The sequence below is a fragment of the Ursus arctos genome, unplaced genomic scaffold (assembly GCF_023065955.2).
Source record: "Ursus arctos isolate Adak ecotype North America unplaced genomic scaffold, UrsArc2.0 scaffold_2, whole genome shotgun sequence".
NCBI classification, from domain to species: domain Eukaryota; kingdom Metazoa; phylum Chordata; class Mammalia; order Carnivora; family Ursidae; genus Ursus; species Ursus arctos.
The window spans coordinates 81,448,802-81,473,430 of record NW_026622874.1 but is presented as its reverse complement, the minus strand read 5'-3'; the positions used below and the strand labels follow the sequence as shown (position 1 = coordinate 81,473,430).

Sequence of the window (24,629 nt, the reverse complement as noted above, 5' to 3'; positions counted from 1 at the left end):
AATTGTGTTCAACAGAACAGAGAAAGACCAAAATTGATAAAGATTTGTCTTTGTTTGTAATGCTTATCCTCTTTGGAGTTCAGAAGGAATGATAATGAGGTACACGTGACTTGCCATGGGACTCCACACATGCAGGGGTATAAATCCTTTGTATTTTGATTTTTCTTTGTGCCATTTCTGTTTAGACATAATATGAAAGCCACCTTGGCCCTTGTACTTTCTAATTATGTTAAGATAAAATACTTATAATGAATACAGTATGGGTTTCAAGTGAGCCTTTCAGATCCTAGGTGCATTCTAAGTGATCATAGGTTATAAGGTAAAGTAAACACATGCATTTATCTAACATAAATACTTTTGTGTATGTGTATGTTGGGGGCAGGGATGGGTCTCATGTAAAATTTCATGAAAAAACACAGTCAATCCAATGATGATGCACTTTTTAAAAAAAAAGATTTATTTATTTTAGAGAGAGAGAGAGAGAGCACGAACAGGGGGGGGGGGGCAGATGGAGAGGGAGAGAGAATCCTCAAGCAGATTCCCTGCTGAGTGTGGAGCCCAACGCAGGGCTCAAACCTAAGACCTCGAATCAGGACCTGAGCTGAAATCAAAAGTTAGATGCTTAACTGACTGAGCCATCCAGCCACCCCCAATGATGCACTTTTTAAGGAGAATTTATCTGGAAATTGGGAAGGTCAAAAGATAACAAAATATACACAAAGAAACCCCACTTTCAAGCAAGACTGTTTTTTAAGCAAAAACTTGGGGGGAAAAAAACTGAAAAATATTCTTTTTTTTTTTTTTTTTTTTAAGATTTTATTTATTTATTTGACAGAGATAGAGACAGCCAGCGAGAGAGGGAACACAAGCAGGGGGAGTGGGAGAGGAAGAAACAGGCTCATAGCGGAGGAGCCTGATGTGGGGCTTGATCCCGTAACGCCAGGATCATGCCCTGAGCCGAAGGCAGACGCTTTAACCGCTGTGCCACCCAGGCGCCCCTGAAAAATATTCTGAAGGTGGTGTATAGTTTTATAGTAACTATGAGAACTTCCAACAACTGGCTAATTTCTTCCTATCAGCTGGCATGTCTGGCAAATGGCATTTCCATGAAAAAGCTTTGTCTTCCTTCTATATACAGGCCTCAGTCTTGTTTCCAAATGATGCTTCAGCGAGGGTGTAACCTCTAGGGTTAGTGTCATCCGTGTAGGCAGCAAGACCTGATGAACTGTAAGGATGTGTGAGCACAGACCATGGGGTGAATACCAATATTTTGGATGTTTTTAAGAAGATACTTAAATTTTTGCCCCTAATTAAACAGAAGGGTTTTGTCATCTGGTTTACATTCAAGACCTAGTTGGCTCATCATTCTGAGAAATAAATTTTCTTCTGGGTTAAGAAATCTCATCATGAGACTTGAGATATACTGGTTTGGAAAGTTTCCTCAGTTTTTCCTGGCTTCGAAGTCCCCGGCCTCGTAGTGGAGTAAGGCCCATTGGAGGCAGATGAATCTGAATAATGAGAATAAGAATAATTATAATATTAAGAATTATAATCATTACAGCAGCTTATATCCATTGAGGATTTACTAGGTACTGTGCTCTCTGCTAAGCACTAAATCTACAGACTCATTAATCCTTAAAATCTTTATTCACATTAATCCTTACAATAATCTCGTAAGGAATTAGATAATATCTATAGATGAGAAATGGAGGCTCAGAAGTTAAATAACTTGTTTAAGCTTATATATACATTAAGTGGTAGAACCAGGATTTGAACCCAGATCTGATTCCAGAGCTTGTGCTCTTGTCATATTGCCTGCATGGAGGGAAAAATGACCACAGATCACATGGTGAGATGAGAATCCAAAGAAGGTGAGGAAAAAAGTTTATGTGTACAAAGCTATTCTGTGCATCATGGGAAACTGGGACCAATCTAAATGACTCCTAAATGGATGCTGGGTAAGTTATGTCACATTCTTGTAACAGGATACAGCGACAACCATTTAAAAAGATGGGAGGCAGAGATGACCAGAACAGATGAAGTAAAATAAGCAAGCAGCAAATAGTATGCCCAGGATTCCATGTACATTAAGAAACTGTATGTACATGAATATAGAAAAAAGACAAAGGATATATTGCCCAACTACTAGGTTGAGGCAGTACGTATGAAATTCTTGTTTTTGCAGGTCAAGAGTAGAACACTGGCAATTTCATATGGCCCAACCTAACAGAGTGGTAACTTCTAGAGGGTGAGAATTTTGGACCATTTTCACTTCCCACCTCATGCACTCCCCTTTAAAAATGCTATTACCAATAAACCCATCTTTCATTAAAAAGAAAAAGAAAAATATTTCCATAAAAAAGATGAAAGTCAAAAAGAGAAAGCTATATAAATATAAGCTGGCTTTCCCTTCTATATGTGGGAAAGTTGTATGAGTAGGAGAAATCAGGCATTCATTGACATTTTAGTTTGTTGTGATGGGTTGGCGGCATGCAAGGACAGCTTACTTCCAACATGCCTGCCACAGAAGCTCTAGACTTCTCGGCAAATGCTAGCCCTCTTGGTACACATTCTTGGAAGTGACTGGGTTGGTGAGGATAAGCACCCACCACAAGTTAACTGGGGTCACACTTACTGGCCTTGGATAAGGAATCTGGTAATGCAGTCCAATTTCAATCCTGGCTGTGCACTCATCTATACACTGTTTAATCAGGTCTGCGTCTGTGAGCTATTAAAAGAAGAAAATGGGTGAGGCTGTTAGCATCTTTCTAATGCTCCTTATGTAGAGGTGTACATCTTCAACTTCCTCAGTTCACCAGCCAGTAAATGAAATGCTGAGAATTTGAAAAATCAAAAGCAATTTAATATAAAGTTTACTGTAGATTAACCATTTAAAAAGTTATTGCAATAGGTAATACCAGCACATAGTAAAACATTATTCAAATAATACAAAAGGATATAATATAAAAATGAAGTCTCCCTTTTACCCCTGTCATAGTTCCCCTTCTCATAGACAACAATTATTGGCAGTTTCTTATTTGTCCTTCCAGAGACATTCTATATAGATAAAAGCATACATGTATATATTTAGTTTTCTTTCCTTACACAAATGATAGCTCACTTAGTTTTGAACCTTGCTTTTCCCCTAACAACTTGAAGCTCCTTCTAGATGTACACAGATGCCCATGCTTTTTAACAGCTGCACAAAATCACAACATAAGGCTGTGTTATAATTCAATCAACCATTTTCTGATGGACATTTAGGTTATTTCCAGTCTTTTGCCATTATAAACAATGCTGTTATGGATCCCTCTAAAATTGTTTTTGGCTTACATGCAAATATATCTAAAAGATAAATTCCTAGAGAATGCTGGGTCAAAGGGTATTTGTTCATGCATTTTTAATTCTTACAGACATTCCCTCTAGATTCAAAGTACCCTCTAAGAGGTTGTACCAGTTTATATTCCCACCAGCACTGAATGAGAATTCTTCATATCCTCCCCACGTTGATTAAACTTTAGCCCAACTGTTGCAGCAAGTGCTGTCTAGAAACCCCCTAAGTAAGATATCGGAGAATGATCCACCTCTTCTTTTGAACTGTAAACTGCCTTGCTCATTGGTAAGGGGAAGAAATGGCCTTTTAAATTCCCAAATAGTCAAATCATGGTAGTCCAGTTTCAAGTAGAGGAATCGCAAGTTCATTCTGAAAAACAGAATGTGAGATAGAAGGGCAGAAACCCTTTCATTCCAAGGATGGAAAATGACTTGACACATGGCTCTGCAAAGAGTTTTCAAGTGGGCTTCAAAGCAGAGCTGGGATTGCACCAGTCCCAGATGACACCCACAGTGACGTCTGGGCCAGTGAGGCTTGGAAATTCTAAGGGCGTGCCTGTTCTGTGGTACCTTTTGGAGCAAAGAAGAGTTCTAGGAACTGCAATGCACAGAAGTACAGCTGAGTCCCTTGGGGGCAGAGGCTCAGCTTTCTGACCTCTGTGCTTCTCAGAATCTGTTGCTCTGATGTCCACATTGGGAACAGATCTCCATGTTCCCATTTGCCCATTAGGATTCAGAGCAATTCACGAGATACCTTTGGATTATTGTTAAACTCTTACAGCAAGTGAAGTTCCAAGAAACTAGCTACATCTGCATAAGGGACTAGGGAGAAAAAAGCCCCTGATAAAGATGTGTATGGTTATGGGGCTGAGGGCTCTTAGGACTCCAACTGTCCTTCTGAACAAGTCTGGGTTAGAGTTCTCCAAATTCAGTCATTCAGAGGCTGCCTTCATGATTCTGCTATATCCATATACCATTTATACTAATATTAAACTTTTTCTTTAAATGTACTGTCTCCTAAGCATAGTATTTGTAAAATTATCTGATACTCTATTTTCTAATACATGGCAAAACAAGTACGTATCTTAAAATTAAAAACCCATCTATCTCCTCCCCAGACATGACAAAATAGTCTCACTCATGTAGCATCACTGGTACACACACTTCCCTCTGGCTCATACCACACTAGGCCAGTTCAAGCAGAGGCAAAGGAAGGACTGATGACTGCCATAACTGAAAACCCAAAGGGTCTTGAGCAGTCCTCACATGAGCGAGCCTTAAAAGGTTTACTGGGCACATGCTGTTATGGTATCTCCAACACCAGGCTAGACCCTGTGAGGCCACGGTCCCTGCCTTCAACTATCAAGGTTACAACTCTGATGCATAAAGCTCCAGAAAAGGCATGGAGGCATGTAATCAACAGGGCAATGACTGCTGCAGACGGCTACACAGGAATTCAGAATAGGTTTCTGCCATGGGGTTGAGTGAAGACAGTGAAGTTGAAGAAGACTTCCTGGAGAAGGTAAGTCAAGCCAAAGTATTTGTAAATGCTCATGAATTTAGTGACAACCACAGGGCAGCTTCCATGGGATACACAAGAAAGTATAAGACATTGTCTGTATGCTCGAGGAACTGACAATCTGGTTGGGGAGACCACACCAACATAAATGAGACAAACAAGAAAGAGTATGACCAACTACTCAGGGGTAGGCATAGGTCAGTGGTCTCCCAACTTTTTCATTATCTACTCCTTTCAAAAAAAAGTTTCTGAGCCCACAGCTCCCATTTATGTACTCATATTGATTTATAAATATATTAGTAAGTTCATTAAATGTAACAATAAGCTCATAAAAATACACAAAACAGACATTTTTAATACACTCTGGCGTGTGGTACAAAAAGTTTGGAGAAGCTAGAGGAGGGTCAGAAAGGCAGAGATCAGCTTCATGAGCAGGTTGGTTTTATGAAGCAGGGAGGCCTCAAGGCTTCTGAAAAGGGGAAGGTACTGTAGGTGGGGAGAGTTTCTTTTGTAGCGTTTACCCCAACTACAATTTTACACTTCTTACCATCTAACTCTGAAACATCTTTGAGGGATCCTGTCTTGGTTTTGCTCATTTTATATCTTCTATATCTAGTCCAGTGTTTGGCACATGGTGGGCATTCAAATACTTGCTGACTGAAAGAATGAGAGCAAACAGTTGCAGAGTGGCGACAGGAGCTAGAGCAGAAATAGGCAAACTGGAAAGGGGAGGTGTCCTCGTGGAAGGAGGAGTTCTGCTTTGGATCATCATGCCTGTCGTGAGCTCCTTCAGGTGATGGGTGAGAGGCAGAGGCTGGGTATTCAGATATGAGAGCTGGAATCATAAAGTGGCTGCATGGTCCCTGGGCCTCAGCGCAGAGGGCTGACCTTCAGAGAATCCTTACAGTTGGCCGGAGGGTGTGAAGACAGGGCCAAAAAGGACACAGAAACAGGGGTCAGAGAGGGAAGAGAGAGTACTCTGTCAGGAGGTTTCATGACGGGAACAATGACAGTACTGACTCCATGAGATCAATAAGAAGGAGGCAAGAAAAGTCAGAAGCTGAAAGGCTCTTTCCATGCTTAGTGCCAGGCAGTCTTCATAAGGAGCTAACAGCTAATGCTTTAGTTTGTTGGGATGGGTTAAATCAAGCCTCTTACAGATGGTCTTTGGCTCCCTGGTGTCTGGGTGGGCAGTTCCATTAAACTAGCTAATGGAGGCACTATCTTACCCAATTCTGTGGTCCCAAAGGGAAAACTCACTCTGCTAGCCAAAGAGGCTCGAGTTCAAAGTGAAGTTATGAAGGGAACCCTGTGTCTTAATCCTATTCTCTTCCCTCTGAATGGGTTTATACTTGGAGGCCTTGAATAGTTTATGAATCGAAAAAAAAGTTTAACTGCCCACCTCCTGTGGGAGGGGCTGGTAATAGGCAATGTGTGATGAATGGCTCCTCCCCTGAAAACCCTCACTGGCCTGGCTTGTGTCACCTGGCTCATGGGGTCTTCTGAGGACACTGAGCCACTTACAGGCTGGACTGAGACCTGCAACAGATGAAAAGAGAAACCCAGGCTGGGCTCTGCTTCCCAGTAGTTGAGCAAGCTAGCTCGGCTGTGCCTCTGGGCCCTTCTAGCCCCACATTCTGCCACCGTGACCTGTGCTGTTCAGTCCTCCCAATTTTCGGACGGAAAAGAACAAACATCACAAGAAACTGCCCTCCTCCTTACAATCTCCAGTTGGGGCCTACTTACATTTTTGTTTTTCTGGAACAGTGTTCTGGCTTCATTTAATATGTACTGTTTTTCTTTAATGGTGTCTTCCATCTGCCCTGATGCTGCCTGCCATTTCCTCGCAAGCCTGAAAATTCTGCGGTAGAGGCCAAGAACTTCTTGTCGTGTTGCTGTTGTCATCCTCAGGCCCACCAAAATAGAAGAGGGAAAATTTGCATGAAAATTCAATTTGACAGTAGGCAGCTAGGCAGATGTACATTTTTTTAATCAAGCTCTTTAATTAGTCTAGAAATAATTGCTCTTTCTCAACAGATCTGTTCGGTAGCATTGCCAGAACAGTGCTGTAGGAATACCAGTGATCTCTCAGCTGTCCTTGTATATCATCCCATGGTTGAGAGTTAATGTTGGCCATGACGGCCATTTTTACAAACACGGTAAACCAAAATTCAAATGTGCTATACTTTAAAGCCCTAAATTCTTTACCAGACTATCTTAGGAATGATGCTTTTAGTGTGTATTTTTGTAAAACTACAGCACTCACCAGCGTGCCTGGAAAAGGCACATTTTGAATAACTAAATTTTCTAGTTAAGTAACTTGAGTTTAATGTAGGGGTTGTAAACTCAAGAACCTCTAGGGCCTGGCAGATAAAATGAGAGAACCTGCTTGGGTGGGGACAGAGGTCCTCTGAAAAGGAACAGTTGCTACTCAGCTCCAGGCAGCTGCTGCCATGTAGAAATGAGGGCCTAGGGTGGCGCATGGGTGGCTCAGTTAGTTGGGCATCCAGCTCGATTCCAGCTTGAGTCATGATCTCAGGGTTGTGGGATCAAGCCCCGTGTCAGGGTCTGTACTCACTGTGGAGTCTGCTTGGGATTTTCTCTCTCCCTCTCCCCCATCCCACTCTCTCTCTGTCTCTCTAAAATAATAAATAAAATCTTAAAAAAAAAAAGAAAGAAAGAAATGAAGGCCTAGGAATGCCAGATTTCCCAATACTTTAACAATAGGTAGCAATCTAGATTTTTTAAATGTGAAATCTCAATAAAGACACTAATTCATTCTTTTTGAAAGTTTGAGTACCACGAAGGTCAAACAAAATGGGTCTGCAGGCTTGATTCTACCCAGAGGCTGCCAGGTGGCAACCTCTCTTTTAGTTTATCATAACCTTATTGAAAATATCTCTCAAAATTGTTGGTCTGCTTTCTTGTTCACATAAGAACCATACAGTAAGTACAACTGAAAATCTTTCTGAAGACTGAAGAGCTTGTGGCCTCTTTGGGTTTTTCCTCTGAAACACTAGTTTTAATTTCAGAGGACTTGGCTAAGTGAGTCCTGACCTAAGTATATTCCCAAAGCTAATTGCATTTTTAAAGATTAAATTCCTGAAAAAAAAATTTGTCAACTATTTTTATTATGAAATATTTCAGGTATGCCAAAAGATACAGAGAATATAATTAATAGCCAAATATTCACAATGGATCTTAAAGAATACATTACATATACATTTGTATATACCCCTTCTAGTCAAATTTCCCTTCCTCTCTCTTAGAATGAGCCATATCCTGAACTTGTTATTTGTCTTCTCACACATAGCTTTACACTCAACATTATCTAGTATTGCTTAGCAAGTTTACAAATCTTATACAGTTGACCCTTAAAACAACATGGGGCTGAGGAGTACTGACCTCCACGTAGTCAAAAATCTGATTAACTTTTGACTCCCCAAGTTTTACTAATAGCCTACTGTTGACATAAAGCCTTACTGATAACATAAAGTCAATGAACACCTATGTATACTTACTACATATTATATTCTTACAATGAAATAAGCTAGAGAAAGGAAAATGTTATTAAGAAAATCATGAGGAAGAGAAAATACATTTACAGTGCTGTTCTGTACTTATCAAAAGAAATCTGTTTACAAATAGACCCGTGTAGTTCAAACCCATGTTGTTCAAGGGTCAGCTCTCTATGTAAAAGGTATTATGTCCTTCTGAAACTTGCTTTTTTTTGCTCATGTTCATCTGTGTTGTTACATGTAGCTCTAGCTCATATATTCTCAATACTGCAATTCAGTTCACTGTATGAAGATATCCCAGTATATTTGTCCATTCTCCTACTAATGTCCTAATGTTGAACATTAGGTATTTCTTTTTTTTTCTCCCCCTATTTTTTTTTCTTTACTTATGCAAAAACTTCAGCCTATGTCTTTACTATTTACTTCTACAACTAAAAGAAGACAGAAAAAAAAATTCTCACTACTATAGAAGATTCTGATTAGTCAGATTTTAGAGAATGGGGTAGGCTGGGAAGACAAGGACAGATTTGGTAAGTGAGTAGCAGGGCCAGGCACTGGGACACCTCATTGAGTACTGGGCTTTCCTCAAACAGGCTCATCAGAATGGGGAAGTAGGCTGCTCACTGCCCTTTGGAACAGAACCCATTTCCAACCCAAGGGGGGGGGTGTCACATGTGGAGACTGTATGCTTTAGGATGGTCCTGAGCTTATGAGAACTTGGGCAGCTAAATAATGCAATGGGAGCTGGAAAGAGGTATATTTATCTAGACATTCTAAGTACCTGCAAATAATTTACCTTACAGAGAATTTTTTAATATGATTGCCCTTCCTGACCCTGGTGACCTTTCTTGAGCAACACAGAATGAACCAAGGCTTAACCATTTGCTGAAAAGCATGAAAGCACTGCTTCACCCAATTCCAAAGATAAAAACAAAATTATAATCAACACCAATTCTGATGTGCATGATGCCTTACAAAAAAAAAAATAAAAATGCTTAGAAGAAATCTGTAAAAACCAAGACAGAACATCATGCTTTGTGGCTAATTGTAATAAAAACCCAAGAGATGATGAGATGATGACTTTTCCTGGTAAGGAAACAGGTTTCTGAGTTTCTGGTTCTCCCTAAAACTCCATGGTTTCATATGAAAATACGTGAGTCAGTTCCTGTGAGGGGCAGGGAGTCTGTAACTTCTATTAATGATTGCTTCACTTCCCTGTCATTAGCAGATGAAACTTCCCTTACTGCGTGACACTTGAGGAAAGTGAAGGAGGTCTGTCATACTAAAACAGCAGCAACCGTCTCCAAAGCCTGACTTTTCACTGGTTTCCTTCCACTACTTGAAAGAGCCACAGCTTCAAACTGTAACTGATCATATACCATAGTCAGATACACAAGCCCTGCAATTAGAGTACTCAAGGTAACAAGCAGTACTAACAATTGGTACTTAATAGGACTATTTTCAAAACACTTTAATTAATGTTTTAAGTATTTTGAAAACTAATCCCGAAAGGGAGATAAGTGATGTCTCCTTCTCCAACACTAGGTGACCCAGAAAACCCAAGTCACAAAGATTCCTAGAGAGAAAGGTCTAAAGCTGTATTCCCCGTTGTGTACTATTAGCAAGTCTAGCTTAAGAACACTTTCTTCCAAGTCTTCAGAGAAAAGACAAGAAAAATGCCTCTTTTGTTGTTTTCTTACTCGATTTCTTTCAGTTCTTTGAGGGAATCATGTGTTTCTTAGTTTTCATGCTGTTCCCCCTTTCTAGAAGGCTCTCTCCTGGCCTCCTCCCTTTTACCTGACCAACCCCAACTCCTCCTTCAGTTCCCCAAACATGGATGTCTCAGAAAATCCTTCCCCCTCCCCGCACCACATGCATTAGGTGCAGGGCTCTGTTGACCCTTCCTGAGGATTCTTAAATTTCTTCCTTGTAGCACTAATCACTCAAGTAATATGGTTTGTTGGTGTCTGTCTTCCCCCAATTGATCCTCATGTTTATGGGGACAGTAACCACGTCCATCCTATTTACTGCTCAATTCTTGGTACCTAGCCAAGTGTGTAACTAGTATTCAACAAACGTTTGCTGAATAAATGAAAATACCTCATGATACAGAAAGCTTGGGATTCTAGAAACAAAACTGACCATATATAATTTTTTTCTTCAAGCTCTTTTCCCTTTGGTTTATATTTTTGTCTTTGTTCCTAGGAAGCAACCTGTTTAGAGAAAGTGCCTTTTCCCAAAGAGTTCTCCTTTCAACAGATTTAATGGATAGAAACCAACATTTATTCTTTTGGAACTATCCGTGATCTCTCACTACTGGTGCAAGGCTGAAGCAGCCCCTTTTCTTCACTTGTCTCAAGGGTTGATCTGATGCAGTGAGGTCTGCTGGGATTTTCCTACAGGCAACATGAGGAATATCAAACTGTCTAAAGGACCACAATTTTTTTCTAAGATTTTATTTTTAAGTAATCTCTACACCCAACGTGGGGCTCGAACTCACAACCCCTATATCAAGAGTCACATGCTCCACTGACTGAGCCACCCAGGCACCCCTAGGGGACCACAACTGACCCACAGTCACAACTGACCACAAGGTCAATTCCTTTTTTTTTTTTTTTAAGATTTCATTTATTTATTTACTCGTAAGTGAGAGAGAGAGAGAGCAAGCAGGAAGGGGGACAGGGGGAGAGAGATAAGCAGAATCTCTAATGAGTGGGGAGCCTGACACTGGGCTCAATCCCAGGACCCTGACATCATGACCTGAGCCCAAGTCAGACAACTTAACCAACTGGGTCACCCAGACACCCTACGAAGTCAATTCTTAAAGAGTTCTTAAAATTTTGTAACTTTTATTCTGAGACTGACATTTCATCAAACTGTTTTATTTCCCTAACCACAAAACCCGAGAATGAGGAAAGATAAGAGATATCAGTGTCCCTGGGAGAAATGTGACTGGAAACTGGTCTTTGCTTAAAATCGCACCCCATATAAGCACAGTACCAAGATAAAATTCACTACCAAGCATCTACCAACTACAGCCTGTGCCACCAAGCAAAGGTTGACAAATGTTGCTGCTAGTGTATTTTGGCCTCTGGTCACAGTTGCGAGATGTTTCCCCTACAGCAGGTGTCCCAAAGATTGGTTGGGAAGGTGATTTCTTTGGATGTACAAATATTTTCCTATTATGATTCTTTTAAGGTACTGTAATCGTCCATCAAACCCATAATTTAAAGTGATTTTGATATAGCAATATAGAGCTTCCTTTAAATAAATGTATCACAAAAGTTTTTAAAGCTGGTTTAAAATATGGGTAAATACTACTACAAATTGAGATACAGGGTCTGAAAAACAAGTTTCAAAGTTACTGTTCTAAGGCACCCTGCTGTCCTGCCTTGGTGTTTATTCTGGCTGAGCCATCCACGTACAATGCCGATTTTCTGCTAGCCACCCGACTGCACCTAGTAGTAGACACCCACTTGCTCTCAAGCTTTTCTGGGGCACCTTTCTCTCTGCTACTATCACAGCCAGCCATTGCTATTTTGCAATTTCATTGTGTCTTTTTCTTCACAGTCTCTGAATTCCTGGAGGGCTTGGACTGTTTTGCTCATTAGAATAATGATAATGATACTACATTTTGCTTTGTACTTAACTCTGTGCCAGAGGCTTTGCTAGGTGCTTTACATATGTTAACTCCCCAAATCATCACAATTCTTTAAGGTAGATAACTACCATTATCCCCTTTATAAAGGAGAAACCTGATGCAGAGAGGTAAGTAACTTGTCCAGGGGTCACATCAGCTATTAAGAGAAGGGGCCAGGGGGTGCCTGGCTGGCTCAGTCAGCAGAGACTCTTATCTCAGGGCTGTGAGTTGAAGCCTCACACTGGGTGTAGACTTTACTTGAAAAAGAAAAAAAGAAGAAAAAGAAAAAAAGAAGAAAAAAAAAAGAGGTGAGGTCAGGATTCAAACCCAGAACGTCGGGAATCCAGCCCTAATTTTTAATCACTAAATAGGATGCTCGATCTCAGTGAATGTGGTTGAATGTCTGTTAACTGCTTTAAAGAGCTTAGCCCGGGGTACCTGGGTGGCTCAGTTGGTTGAGCCTCCATTCTTGATTTCATTTTGGGTCATGATCTCAGGGTTGTGGAACTGAGCCCCACGTAGGCCCTGTGCTCAGCTTGGAGCCTGCTTGTCCCTCTCCCTCTGCTCCTCCTCTCTCTCAAATAAAGAAATAAAATATTTAAAATAAAAAATAAAGAGCTTAGCCAGTTGTGACAATAGGAACTGAACAATTTTGTTCCCTTCCCACAAAGGGCAAAAGACCATTTTTTTCACCTTGATGAATAACCTTTTAATAAGGTTTTCTGTATACCATCTGCCCTTCCTTCTTCTCTGCAATTGCCCTTCCTTTATAATTTACGTTGCCCATCAGCACCTTTAAAGGAGGCTATGCACTTGGCAGGACCTTGCTGCTCTTCAGTTCCTTATGGCAGCTCTGTTCTGACACTCCACAGGGAGCTGACATAACAGAAAAGGCACCAGGGCTCATTACAGTGCTACCACTCTGCAGGCCTTACTGGTCCCTCCCAAGCAATTATCCATCCATCAGTACCCATTGGGACCAGGCACCAGGAGATTCTAGGGATACACAACCTTGATAAACAAGCAGCTATGGTCCCTGCCCTCCTGAAGCTTACATCCTAGTGACAGAGCAGATGAGATACAAGAAAAAGACAATTTCTGATGGTGATATGTGCTCCCTAGGAATGAACCAGTAACATGATGAACAAATGAATAGGGGCAGGCTTATTTTATTTTGGGTGGTTAGTGACATTTGAGTCCTGAATGACATGAAGGAGGCTGTTAGAGGGAAGGGTTAAGGGAAAGGTGCTTCAGGAAGAGGGTGGGAACCAACAAAGACTGTGAGGTGGTAAGCATAGTCAATGCAGCCTGCAGCCAGAACCTGTCAGGGAGGTGAGGCTGCAGGTGAGCAGAATCCAGCACAGGTTGGGAGGGTAGGTCCTGAAAAGGAGTGTGGTTTGTAGTATAAAAACCAAAGGAAGACATTGGCAGATTTTAAGCAAGTTGGAGTATCACGGTCTAATTTATATCTTTTAAAATGTGCTGGATTTCAAATTGTTACCTTGCAGATGGTGAAAAAAAGTCTTGCCTAATGCCATCTAATTGACAGGAGAGTTGGGATTAAGAGCCAATAAAGCTGGATGATTATTTTCCTGACCAAGAGCTTTCCCACTTTTATTTTGGAATAATGGGGAAGTAATCAATCTAAAACAAAACAAAACACACCACTCACTCACCCTTCTACTCTATGGTGAGTGGAAAGAGTGAAAGGTCTGGGTAGGCTCCAAGAATCCACTCTACACAGCACATGTAGGCACGTGGCATGTCTAGATAGTTTTACAGGAGGCCTGTGGGAAGATATGCTCGTATTAGGGGATTTATCCACTTCACCCTTTTCCCCACCTTTGGAAAGATCATCACAGCATGAACACTGAGGAGTTTAAGAGCAGAGATGAAAATTCCTTCTCCAGATGAAATTTATAGAAGTATGACTCTGGTCTCAGGAATGTCAAAATTCCCAGTGTTGGACTCTCATGAGGCTTTGCCTTCTACTTAAGAAAAAGTGTTGCAGTATAAACAAGGGACAGAAAAGGCAATGGGAATTGACTTTCAAACCCCAGGTTGAAGGAAAGACTCTTTCCATTCTTTCAATATGTGCCCCTAGGTGGAATTTTTTTTTCTCCTAATGAATGTAATATAGTCAAATTTCTCCCCCAACTACTTCATGATTGAGTGGGTGGGTGGGTGGGGGTGGTGGTGATTGTGAAACTCACCCAAATGAAATCACTGTCTTACGTGTTCATTGGGCACCCATGCTGGCCTGTCCCTCTCCTGCTGTCCCAATCTCCTTAGATCTGACACCCCTTCTTTTTGTCAAATGAAGGCCCAAATTCACACAACTGAAATATTCTTTCTTTGCCTAGCTGCTGATTCTCATCCTTGGACTTGCCTTACTTTTCGCAGGGTGCCTTCTTCCTGCTGAAATGGGTTCAGCTATGTCCCTCCAGCACATTTGTGTCCTACTGTTCATCCTATTCTAAGTTTCTGTTTGGCTTACCTTTCTTCCTCCACTGTGTGTGTTTTGGGGAGGGATAAATTAGAAGGTTAGGACTATGCCTCATTCATCATACTCTTAGGCCTGGTACAAAGTTGGAGCTTGAAATATATTTGTTAGAAGAATAAATTTACACACACAGAATAGTCACCAGTAATGCCCATTCTCATACGTGTTGGTATTTGGACCAGTATTTAAAAATACTAAGTAACCCTCACAATGATGTTTTTAAGAGTGGTACTGTGGGTGTCAGGATAAGGAACTTAAGACTGTTATTTGGGGAGGAGGCCTTAATCAGTGCCAGCTAAGGCAGTACAGGATACACAGTTATAATGTAACCCTTACTCTTCAATTTTTTAAAACCCAGTAATGGTTAGTGCCCTGGACTGAAATGATTTACTATGTTTCCATGAAGCTTAGAATCAAACATATAGAAAAATATGGTTCTGATACATTTTTTTCTTGGAAAAAAAATCCTTCTGGGGAATAGATCCATTGCACTCAAATGATCAGGGGTCAAACCTACAAAATTTTAATTTAAAGCTCTGTCACTTGGAAAACCTCTAGGGAACTGAAATGCTCTCATAATGCCAAAGCAAACAGTTTTTCTTGCCCCGGAAAGCAGAGTAAAGAATGACTGTCTTGGTTTTAGGCATTCCAAGTTTTTCCACATACGTAAGGAACAGAAGATACAATGCAACTAATGAGCAAATGGGTTCTGGAATGGTCAAACCTGGGTTTGAATTCTGACTTCACTACATTGGTCAAGTCTTCCTGAGCCTCAGTTTCTTAAAATGTGAAATGGGGTAACATAGAACCCTCTTCAAAGAGTTGTGGTAAGTATTATTCATGAGATAACCCATGTAAATCACTTAGCATTGGGAATTAACAAAGGCAAATGTTACCTGAATAGGAGGAAATAAAGAAGAAACAATGAGGCCTCTTTTATCTATGCTAAGCTTTGTCTGCAGAGGAGGGAAAAGAAGCGTGCTGCCTGTGGATTTATTGCTTTGTGATAGTAATGGATTTTCCTAAAGCTGTTTCCCTCTGATCATTAATAATCCCTGTACAGTAAAGGGCTATTGTTCTTCAGTATGAGTAAATAACCCTGTCGGAGGCACCGCTTATCTTCAGACCACAGCACATACTTCTTACTGGAAATATAATGCAGGTGCCAACATCGAAAGCATGCCCAGACTTCCCTTCCTATTTTTCTTCCTTTATCTCTTACTCCTTGCTTATCCTTTGGTGTGTTTTTCTCCTACATCTGTTATATTTCCTACTTTCTGGTGTACACCCATATCCTACACAGTATCATCCTTACCCAAATCGAATAACCTTCAAGATAAGCTGTGCTCCACACATCTCTACCCTCTCTCCTCTCTCTTCATTAACAGACAGACAGTCACAGACACACAGACACACACACCCAATGGACTTGTTTCCTGTCCTGGACTCAGTTTTTGGTTACTAGAATCCAAAAAGGGAAGTGTAAAGCCACACATTGTTTTGCAAATCTCAGGATATGCTTGTGTGGTATACTTAATCATACCACAGCTATTCTCTGAAACAGCATCTTTTTACACAGAAAGTGACAATATGGTGTGTCAGAGATAGGAGGCAGGGAGAAGGTAGACCGTGTTTTTATTTTACTTAAAGGAATGGAAATTAGGTTAGGTCCTGTAATATGGGAAATCTCCAGAACACAGGGAAAAACAAAAATACTGATGTCTGAAAGACTTCTAAATTATCCCAAACAAGATCATAGGCGGCAAGTAGCTCATTCTAAATATACCAGCATAGGAGCACACTCGAGATTATACTTGTAAGGGGAACTCCAATCAGGCTTTTGTAACCAAGAGAGATATAGCTCTTTTTCCCCTCAAAGACAGAAGTTCTAAATGGAAACCAAGTTTTGGCCCCTCAATTCAAAAGAAATGGAAGTATGTTTCCTTATCAGCATATTTTAAGAGACAAAGACAAAGTAAGGGTCAGTCAGAGGTGGTGAGAACCAGTTACCAGAAGTAGGAGGATGTGTTAGACATGTGTGGGGGGTGTATGTGTGCTGGAAATAGATGAAAACTAGGTCAATGCTAAAAATCAACCCCATTCATTCATTCAGAACTACCCAGGATTTCACCCCTTCATAGGAACTGGGGAAGTCTGAGAACAACAAACACTTAGGTTTAAATTAACATTTAAATCCCTCCTTTGTGATAATTTCCTAGGGAAATGGATTAGGAAACTGACAAAAGAGGTTTAGTTAGAACTTTAGATATAGCTGGAGCTTTCTAGCATCTGACCCTTGATCAAACCATCTGTTGAATAACCTCACCCTCCTTGGGTAGGGGTCCCTGCCCTCAAGACAGTTTCTAAGTGCCCTCCAACTATCAAGTAACTACGAAATGAACAACTTTTCCCATCTGCAGAGGAAACAAGCTCCTTACTAGACAAAATCCCTTGAGAGTAGGAGCAATGACTGCCCATCTCTACAAGTGTGGAATGACTGGCACCCAGAGTACCTTCAAGCTCCTCCAGTCCAGTGCTGACCAACAAAATGTATTTCAATGATGGAAATATTCTATAACTGTGCTGTCCAACAGGGTAGCTAGCCACTGGCCACATGTGGCTACTGGGCACTTGAAATCTGGTTACTGCAACTGAGGAATTGGCATTTACATTTTTATTTAAATAGCCACATGTAAAAAAACAAATAAATAGCTACAAGTAGCTAATGGCTCCTTAGGAACAGCACAGGGCTATACCAAGAACTGCAAATCAAATGCCCACAGGTCAGGGAGATAGTTTTAGAGGAGGGGGGTGGGTGGGAAGAAGCTTATTGGCTCCAGCTGACTGTTGCAGTGTAGGAACCTCAGGCTAGTGTTGCCAGATGTCTCATTTTTCAAATGAAGCTGAAAATCTGGATTTTGATGTCCAATTTTTAAATGTTGGTAAGTAAATTTAAAAGAATTTAAATTTACATCACTTTGTGGGATGAACGATATGTTTGTATGCAAACTGTCTTGCCAGTTTGTAATCTCTAATTTAGGCCAACCCCTCCAGCTCAATGAAAAAGACCTTATCCAATGCCACTGCTGGTCAGTAGCAGATCCAAGATTGAAACCCAGGCCTTCTGAAACTTCTTCTGGTATCCTTTCTAGATTTTATGAGATTAACCATATCTAGATTGTGGTTGGCAGCGGCAGCAAGAGCAGGACAAAATCCCCTTTGTCAGAACTGTTGAAGTCCATGACTGATACCTTATGAATAGCGTTCCTACCTAGCTGTAACCATATAGTGGGCCCTATGGGCAAAGCTCTGTACTAGGAGCCAGCAGGACACAAAGAAGAAATAGCCCGTGGGGAGTCGGACATACAATTAACAATCAAAGTCAGGCTTGCTGTAATGGACAGAAATCACCTGTGCACAAGTCCAAAAGCACTGACAGCTGGGGTATAAGGGAAGGAAGAGATCTGAGCCAGGACTCAGAGGATGAACAGAAGCTGGCTAGTGAGTGGATGAGTCTCACTGATTATGACAGTGAGTCTCATTATTGTGGGATATTAAGGGAGCCTTCTTTTATCTCTGAGGCCTTATCTGGCTTCTCTTCTTCTCTGGGTAGTCTCTAAAACCCCCTCTATATATTTTCTCTAGGACATTCCCCCTGATTTGATATAACTTCTCGACATCTTCTCCTGGATGGTTAATTGACTTAGCAAATCTAGTATTTTTAAAAGAGAATTTAGGATATTCCCTCCCAAACTGTTTTCCTTGGTTCCTCCTCTTCCCATACACTTCATATCCAATCCGGCAGCAAGTCTTCCGAGCTCTACTTCCAAAATGCATTATGAATTTAATTATCAACATTTCCACTGCCACTACCCATCTCTCCTTTGGCTTACTGCAGCAGCCTCCTAACAGGTCTGACAACTTCTACCCTTCTCTATCTAGCAGCCAAGGGACTTTCTGTAAAAATGTAAATCAGGTCACTGCCCTTCTCAAAACCCTCAGGTAACCAAACCCTTACCTTGGGCTAAAATGCTCTGCTTGACCAGGCCCTGCCATTTCTCCATCACAGATCACTCTGGCCCTTGTTCTTTCAGTTCCAGCCACCTGGCTTTCTCGTCGTTTCCTTCCTCAGAACCCTTCCCGTTGGCTCTTTTCTCCATCTATAAAGTCCATTCCCTAGCTTCTCTCTTTTCTCGCATCTTTACGAAACCTGGCCTTGCCTGAAAAACCTTAACCGAACGAGTGACCCTCCCGCTCCCCATCTTCTACCACTTCACCCAGTACTATTGTCTTAGGGGGCAGGCATGTGGCACTTGCTGTTATCTTCCTTATTGATTTACATTTTAACTTTCTTCCGGACTGGAATAAAAAGTCACGGAGCAAAGCCTCCGTCTTGTTCTCCTTTGCAGACCGAGGCGATAAGAAGCAGGTTCTCACTATCCTAGAAAATCTCCGTAGCCTCTACGGGGCCTCCTTTGGGTCAACCTTCCCCAGAATGATGCCTCTCGTTCCCGGAATTGCCCCTACTAATCTCCCATTTATATTCAGGGATCCAAAGGACTCAGAAAAGTCTCAGATGGGCCCAACCGGCATCTCAGCGTCCCCACAAAAGGCCTCCGCTTCCCGGCCCTCGGGCCGCTTCCCTTGGCAGGTTCCCGAGGCCAGTGGCGATGACACCAAGCCGCCCTCGCGAGGCTGGGGTCACACAAGCACATCTCCTAGCAACGTCGCACCCCCGCCCCCACCCCATCCCTGCCCCTGGGGAGCCAACCCCTTCCCCCAGTCTCCCGCGCCAGGAGTCCGTGTCTCCATCCCCTAAACTCACTCTGCGTCAGTCCTGCCTTCCCCCACCCACAGAAGCGCCGCAGCCTACCGCGGGCTAGAAGGAGGCGGTGCCGGGAGCTTAGCTGAGCCGCGGCCGACGTTGGTCGGGCAGGTCCGGTAGGCCAGGCCGGACTAAACCACCGGGAGGACCTCTGTGGGAGCATTAGTTCCAGGTCAGGGGTAGTCTCGAGCCTCTCTTAAACTTTATACTCCAGCCCACCTTCCGCCGTATACGCAACAATATAGCCAACTTCATCCTCTCCCTAGTTTCCCTTTACCCCATTCGCTATCCCCCCCCACTCCAGCCAAAAAAATGGTCCAGTCTAGCTCCTCCTAGCCCTCCCTTCGCGTCGCTAGGTCTTTGCCCTTACTTGGCGACGGCTTCGTACGTCTGTGCGTACGTCGTGACGCAGTCTTCCACCCGTTCCTCCCCGCCCCTCTTCTATTCTCCCTCCTGGAGCGGGCGGCCGGCGGGGTTACCGGAAGTGATGATGCAGGAGGCGATGGAGGGGGCGGGGCTTGGGGGCGGCCGCCGCCGGTGGGCCGCAGATGAAGAGGAGGCGGCGGCAGTGGTGGAAGAAGAGGCGGCGGCGGCGCGGGTAGGGAGCCTGGAAACGCGAGCGGGGATGGTAGGTGGTTTGGACCCGCCGGGCCGCCGTCGTTTCCAGAAAGGGTTTGACTGGAGGAACCTCTGGAGCAGCTGTGAGTTTGGGGGGGAGGGTTTGAGGAAAAGCGGGGAGCATTGAGAGATGAAGGGGCGGGGGTTGGGTACCTTCGAGAAAAGGGGGTGGAAGGGGAGGAGAGGAAATCAGCTCCTTGTCTGGACTGGTCTCTTTGGAAGAAGAGGCTGTGAGGGGAGCCTGTGGCGTGTCAGCTGCAGGGCTCAAGAAAACTTACCTACTGTCCCTGGCTCCCCACCGCCAGCACCCCTCAACCCAGGCCTGGGGATCTGGGGGCTGGAGTTGCTCTGGAGAGGGTGCAGACTCTGTTCCTATGGCACGGGTAAGTGCTGTGAGGTAGGAGTCCAAGCGGGAGGTGGTGGGTGAATCTCCAGCTCCCTCCTCCCTCATTTTCCTCCCCACCCCCATCCTTCTCTTTAATCATTAACAGCCCTGGAATTAAGGGGCTCAGACCTGAAGGCCTTTCTATGCACCTTTGCCATAAACGATAACCATCTGTGCCTGAGGTAATGGGGCTGGAAGCTTTGCCTGTATCCTGTATAGGAAGTGGGACGGGGTGACAAATGTATTGTTTTTTTTCCATTCCCCTTCACCCCCTATCTTCCCCCATATACACCCCTCGTTTCCACCTCAGTTCTCTGTGGCTAAGTGGTAATCATGTTTTTTTGTTTTGTGTTGTTTTTTTTGCCTTTTTGGCACTTGGTACCTTGGCTTACCTCTTTTGAATTTGGTGTTCAGCCTCTATTCCAGATCTTACTGCAAGCTTTGTAATACTTAAGTTACAGGCTGTGTCACGTTGGGAGTACCTCTCAATGCCTGGTAGCTCCAAATTAAGATGAGCGTTTTCTCCTATGAATACTGGAATTCCAAAGCCCTTGCAAGGATTCCTAAATGGCATCATAGCCCAGGAATCAAAGTCTCTTGTTCTAAATACTTTATGTGTGAGGAATTTACATGTTGTCAACTCTTTCCAAAATGATTTGATGTTAGGCTAATTCTGGATTTCTATGTTTCTCTCCACCCACACTTCATGATGCACTTCAGAGAACAGAAAACCCCATATTACTTTTTTGTTTCTGCAATTGGACAATAGCTCTTTTATCTTTTTCTCCATTTGTGTGTCGGACACACTAGTCTTCAGTGACACATTTGGCTTGTGCTGATTTCTTATTTAGCTGATTCTTTGTGTATAGATGGACTTAAATGAGAAAATGTGATCTGTTTTGTTTTAAAGAAGAATACAAACAACGGAAAAATTATTTTAAGAAAGCAGAGAATGATTAGAAAGAAGATCTCTTTATTGATGTTCTGTTGGTTTAAAAAAAAAATCAAGTAGTGCTTTTTTAGCTTGTCGTAGGAATTTCAGAGTGAAAAGTAATGATTTCTGTCTTGGTATTGATGTTTTCTTTGGAGGTCTTCTGTTGAATGTGGAACTGTGTTTTCTGAAGAACTTTAAGAGATAGTGCCTAAATTTTAGGGATCCTTTGATTAGAGTGCATCCATAAATCGTGGCTCTCTATAACTGAGTTTATATGCGTGTTGCCAGAAGAATTATAACGGAACCCATCCTACTCATCAGGGCTTTCAGACCTGATAATACAATATTTAATGCTTTGATTGTACAAGTAACAGCATGTTTAGATGTTTCACCGAACTGTAACAAAAGAAAAGAGTAAGATTACTGTTCTCACCTTAATTGATTTGGAACCATTGAATAAAAAGTCCAAAATTCATTCATTCAACAAGCATTATTGACTAGCTAGTAAGTGCTAGACATTATTTTGGGCTCTGGGTGGATAAAGATGAACACAGGCATAAGGTCGGAGCTTATACTGGAGTGTGTGTGGACAGAAGAAATAAGCATATAAATCAGATTTTGATGAGTGCCGAAGAAAGAGTGATATGACAGAAAGTGTCTGATTGGGATGCAGTTAAGGAAGACCTTTCTGAGGAGGTGACACTTAAGTTGAGCTTTAAATAAAAAGAAGCCAGCCATGCAGATACAGGGGAGGAGCCTTCCAGGTTCAGGGATTAGCTAGTGCAGAAACTGGTGAGACTGACTTTGGCTAGTTCTAGGGCCTGGGAAGAAAGGGGTGGGGTGGAGAGGGTGTAGGGAGGTGAGGGAGAATGGGAAAGGGGAGGCAGTAACAGCCAGAGCATATAGTGAGCAAAGAGGAAACGAAAAAGTCTAGGTCAGAGAGGCAGAGGCTGGGCTCAGAATAGGTAGGCAAGATAAGAGTAAGAAGGAAATAGAAAGCGATGCTCCTTTTTGATCAATTCTGTTTCTTTTCCTAGAGTATTATCATTTATTGTTTTGCAGGCACTGTTGGACTATTGCAATAAAAAAAAAAAAATTCACCCTGCTGAGTGGGAGAGGAGGCGAAGCGGCTGTGGTCACCTGGGTCTTTTCTGGCAGATAAATGTCAAGCTGTGTTCAGAATTCAATGGAGTGTTAAACTGAGAGCACACTTTTTTTCCTTAGTATTTTGTCTTATATGCTGCTATTTAAAATTGCATAACAAGTACCCTGCATATGTTCTAATATATGAATCCTCTTTTGCTTCCAGCCATGTATGAATTTAGGGTTGAAGATTGGGCAGGTGGTAATAACATACCCCTGTTGGTCTACAAAGATGTCCATCAGGATCTAAGTTTGAAGTTATTTTTTGTATGGAGGCAGGTTTTATGTTGCAATATTTCCACTCTTGTCTGGTCTGCCTGGTGACTAATAACACTCAGCTGAGGTGTAGGTTGGTGCTAAAAGTTCACTCAGTGGATTACATTAGATAAATGACCATTGTGGGCTCAATCCCACTATGTCGGCATCTTTGGGCTGGCATGTAACCAGGGGATGTAACCTACTTTTGCCTTCTGTTGGGGCCATTCATCTCCAATAGCCAGCCGCTTTTCAGCCTCACCTTGACCAGATTGTCCACTTGAGAAGCCCAATCAGGACTCCTCCTTGATTTGGCCCTCTCCTGCCATGTCACAGTGGGCCGAAACAGAAAGAATACACTGTTTTCTTCTTTTGAACCCCACAACAGTGACTAGTGTGTTCTTTGAGTGAATTGGCTCTTTGAGCCATGCGGTTGAGAGACTTAAATGTTGCTTGGGCTATTTGTAGTAAAGTCGGTATTAGAAATGCTAAATAAAACCCTTAAGTGTTTGGGGAAAAACAAATCAGAAATTGAGGACCTGTCACCTGTTTTAAGTTCTAGTATTTTAGTTGCATTGGTAGATGGATTGTGAGAACTAACTTGAATAGTGCTCGCTGGGCAGTCCTGAGGGTAATGAAGGGAGTGGAATAGAGCCTGGTACTGAAGTACTGAATTTCGACTTGAATACAAATGGAAAGTCTTGGTTAGCAAGCTAGTGACTAAAGTGAACAGCTAGGACCAGGCAAACAATAGACTCCACTCTCCATGCTGCAGGGTAACAAAAAGAATGAAGAACTGATAATGAAATATATATATATATATATATATATATATATATATATATACACACACACACACACACACACACACACACACGGCTTTGGTCTAAGTTAAAGAATTTTGGACTTTGTATGCTAATGCTGGACTTCAAATGCGCTAGCCAATGGGTTCTTAAGGTGTCCACTATCCGTCTTCATTTCAATCGTTTATTATAATGCAAATATGAAAATATCCTGTAGGCTAAAATTTCATTAGCCAGTTTGGAGACTGATGGCTTTTTTCTAGTTTCTGAAAGGGGGTGGATGGGTAGGAGGGGACTTGAACACAGGGAGAAGCCATTGACTCCTACGTTGGCCACTGATTGTGTTTGGGGAAAAAAATCCACAAATCTAAATGAATTTGGAGTCTTGGAGCTGAGCTGACCTTTTAATATAGGGTACCAGTTGATTTCTTTCTTGAACTTTGGAGGCTTTTGGACACAGTCCTTTGAAAGGTGGGCAACCTGGGGGCCTGGTTGAGTGCCACTTATTCTTGGAGTTGTGGTGTTCTGTATTGCATTGGGTGACTTAAAATTAATCTGATGGCTACTGTTTTGATGTCTGTGCTGCAGTAAGGAGAGTTATTGTACGCTGGCTGCCAGTTGTTTTGAGGTGAAGATGTGGTAACTCAGATTGAAACAATGGTAATTACTTGGTAACTCCTATTTCCCCAGCTCTTGATAACTTACAATTACCTCTTTGTGTCTGTTTACAGATGTTGATACCAGTGAACCAGGACCAATTCTCTCTAAATGCTGCACAGTGTTCTGAAGCTCTTTGCATAGTGGACCAGGGCGTTTGAGTTAGTGTCTTTCAATTCAAATCTAGTTTCACTGGTTCTGGTGTCAGTTTTTCTAGGTGTTGGAGGGTCCTGTTTCTTTTGAGGGAACAAGATTACCATAGCACCTGACCATTTAATTAATGAGTGATTACAAACTAGAACTCAGCATATTAATTTAGCAAAATGATGAGAGAGAAGTTTGGAAGTGGCTCAAACTCTAATTCGTTGAAGTCGTGATATGCCAGAAGGAAAAAAATGGGAGGGGGAGAGTCCCAAAGAATCTTCTTTTAGATGTGTGTAAATGAAACTTTATTTAAATACCATACATCAGAATAGGGAAACTCAGTAAGTCACTT

At 42.2% G+C, this 24,629-nt stretch overlaps 2 protein-coding genes across 11 annotated transcripts in view; one reads left to right on the top strand and one right to left on the bottom strand.

Moving 5' to 3' along the window:
• Positions 1-436: 436 nt before the first annotated feature.
• LYRM1 (LYR motif containing 1) lies at positions 437-20,339 on the bottom strand. Of its 7 annotated transcripts, XM_044390120.3 has the most exons (5): positions 19,387-19,590; positions 13,687-13,797; positions 6,599-6,758; positions 2,636-2,728; positions 437-1,508 (listed from the first exon to the last, which is right to left on the bottom strand). In XM_044390120.3, exons 3-5 carry the CDS (start codon positions 6,755-6,757, stop codon positions 1,392-1,394), a joined length of 369 nt encoding a protein of 122 aa, XP_044246055.1. In that variant the 5' UTR covers position 6,758; positions 13,687-13,797; positions 19,387-19,590; the 3' UTR covers positions 437-1,391. The 7 variants fall into 7 exon arrangements, with proteins under 7 accessions (XP_044246055.1, XP_026371340.1, XP_026371342.1 ...); XM_026515555.4 differs by lacking the exons at positions 13,687-13,797; positions 19,387-19,590 and adding an exon at positions 20,235-20,339; XM_026515557.4 differs by lacking the exon at positions 13,687-13,797 and having other exon boundaries at positions 6,599-6,747; positions 19,387-19,630.
• DCUN1D3 (defective in cullin neddylation 1 domain containing 3) overlaps positions 19,847-24,629 on the top strand; it is a 49,872-nt gene continuing 45,089 nt past the window's right edge. Inside the window, exon 1 of one of the 4 annotated variants that reach the window (XM_026515548.4) lies at positions 19,847-20,039. The gene's annotated coding sequence lies outside the window, so the exon portion shown is untranslated. Of the gene's footprint in view, positions 20,040-20,135; positions 20,340-24,629 lie in introns of those variants that run through there. The other 3 variants (XM_044390116.3, XM_026515550.4, XM_026515554.4) reach the window with 3 other exon arrangements.

Coding starts and splice junctions, on each gene's coding strand:
- LYRM1 (XM_026515556.4), bottom strand. CDS start 19,501: ATGCTCCCACAGAGGTCCTCCCGGTGGTTTAGTCCGGCCTGGCCTACC. Junction 2,729..6,598: donor TGTTCCAGAAAAACAAAAAT/GTAAGTAGGCCC, acceptor TTCTTTTAATAG/CTCACAGACGCAGACCTGAT. Junction 1,509..2,635: donor AGATTCCTTATCCAAGGCCA/GTAAGTGTGACC, acceptor CTCATTATTCAG/ATTCATCTGCCTCCAATGGG.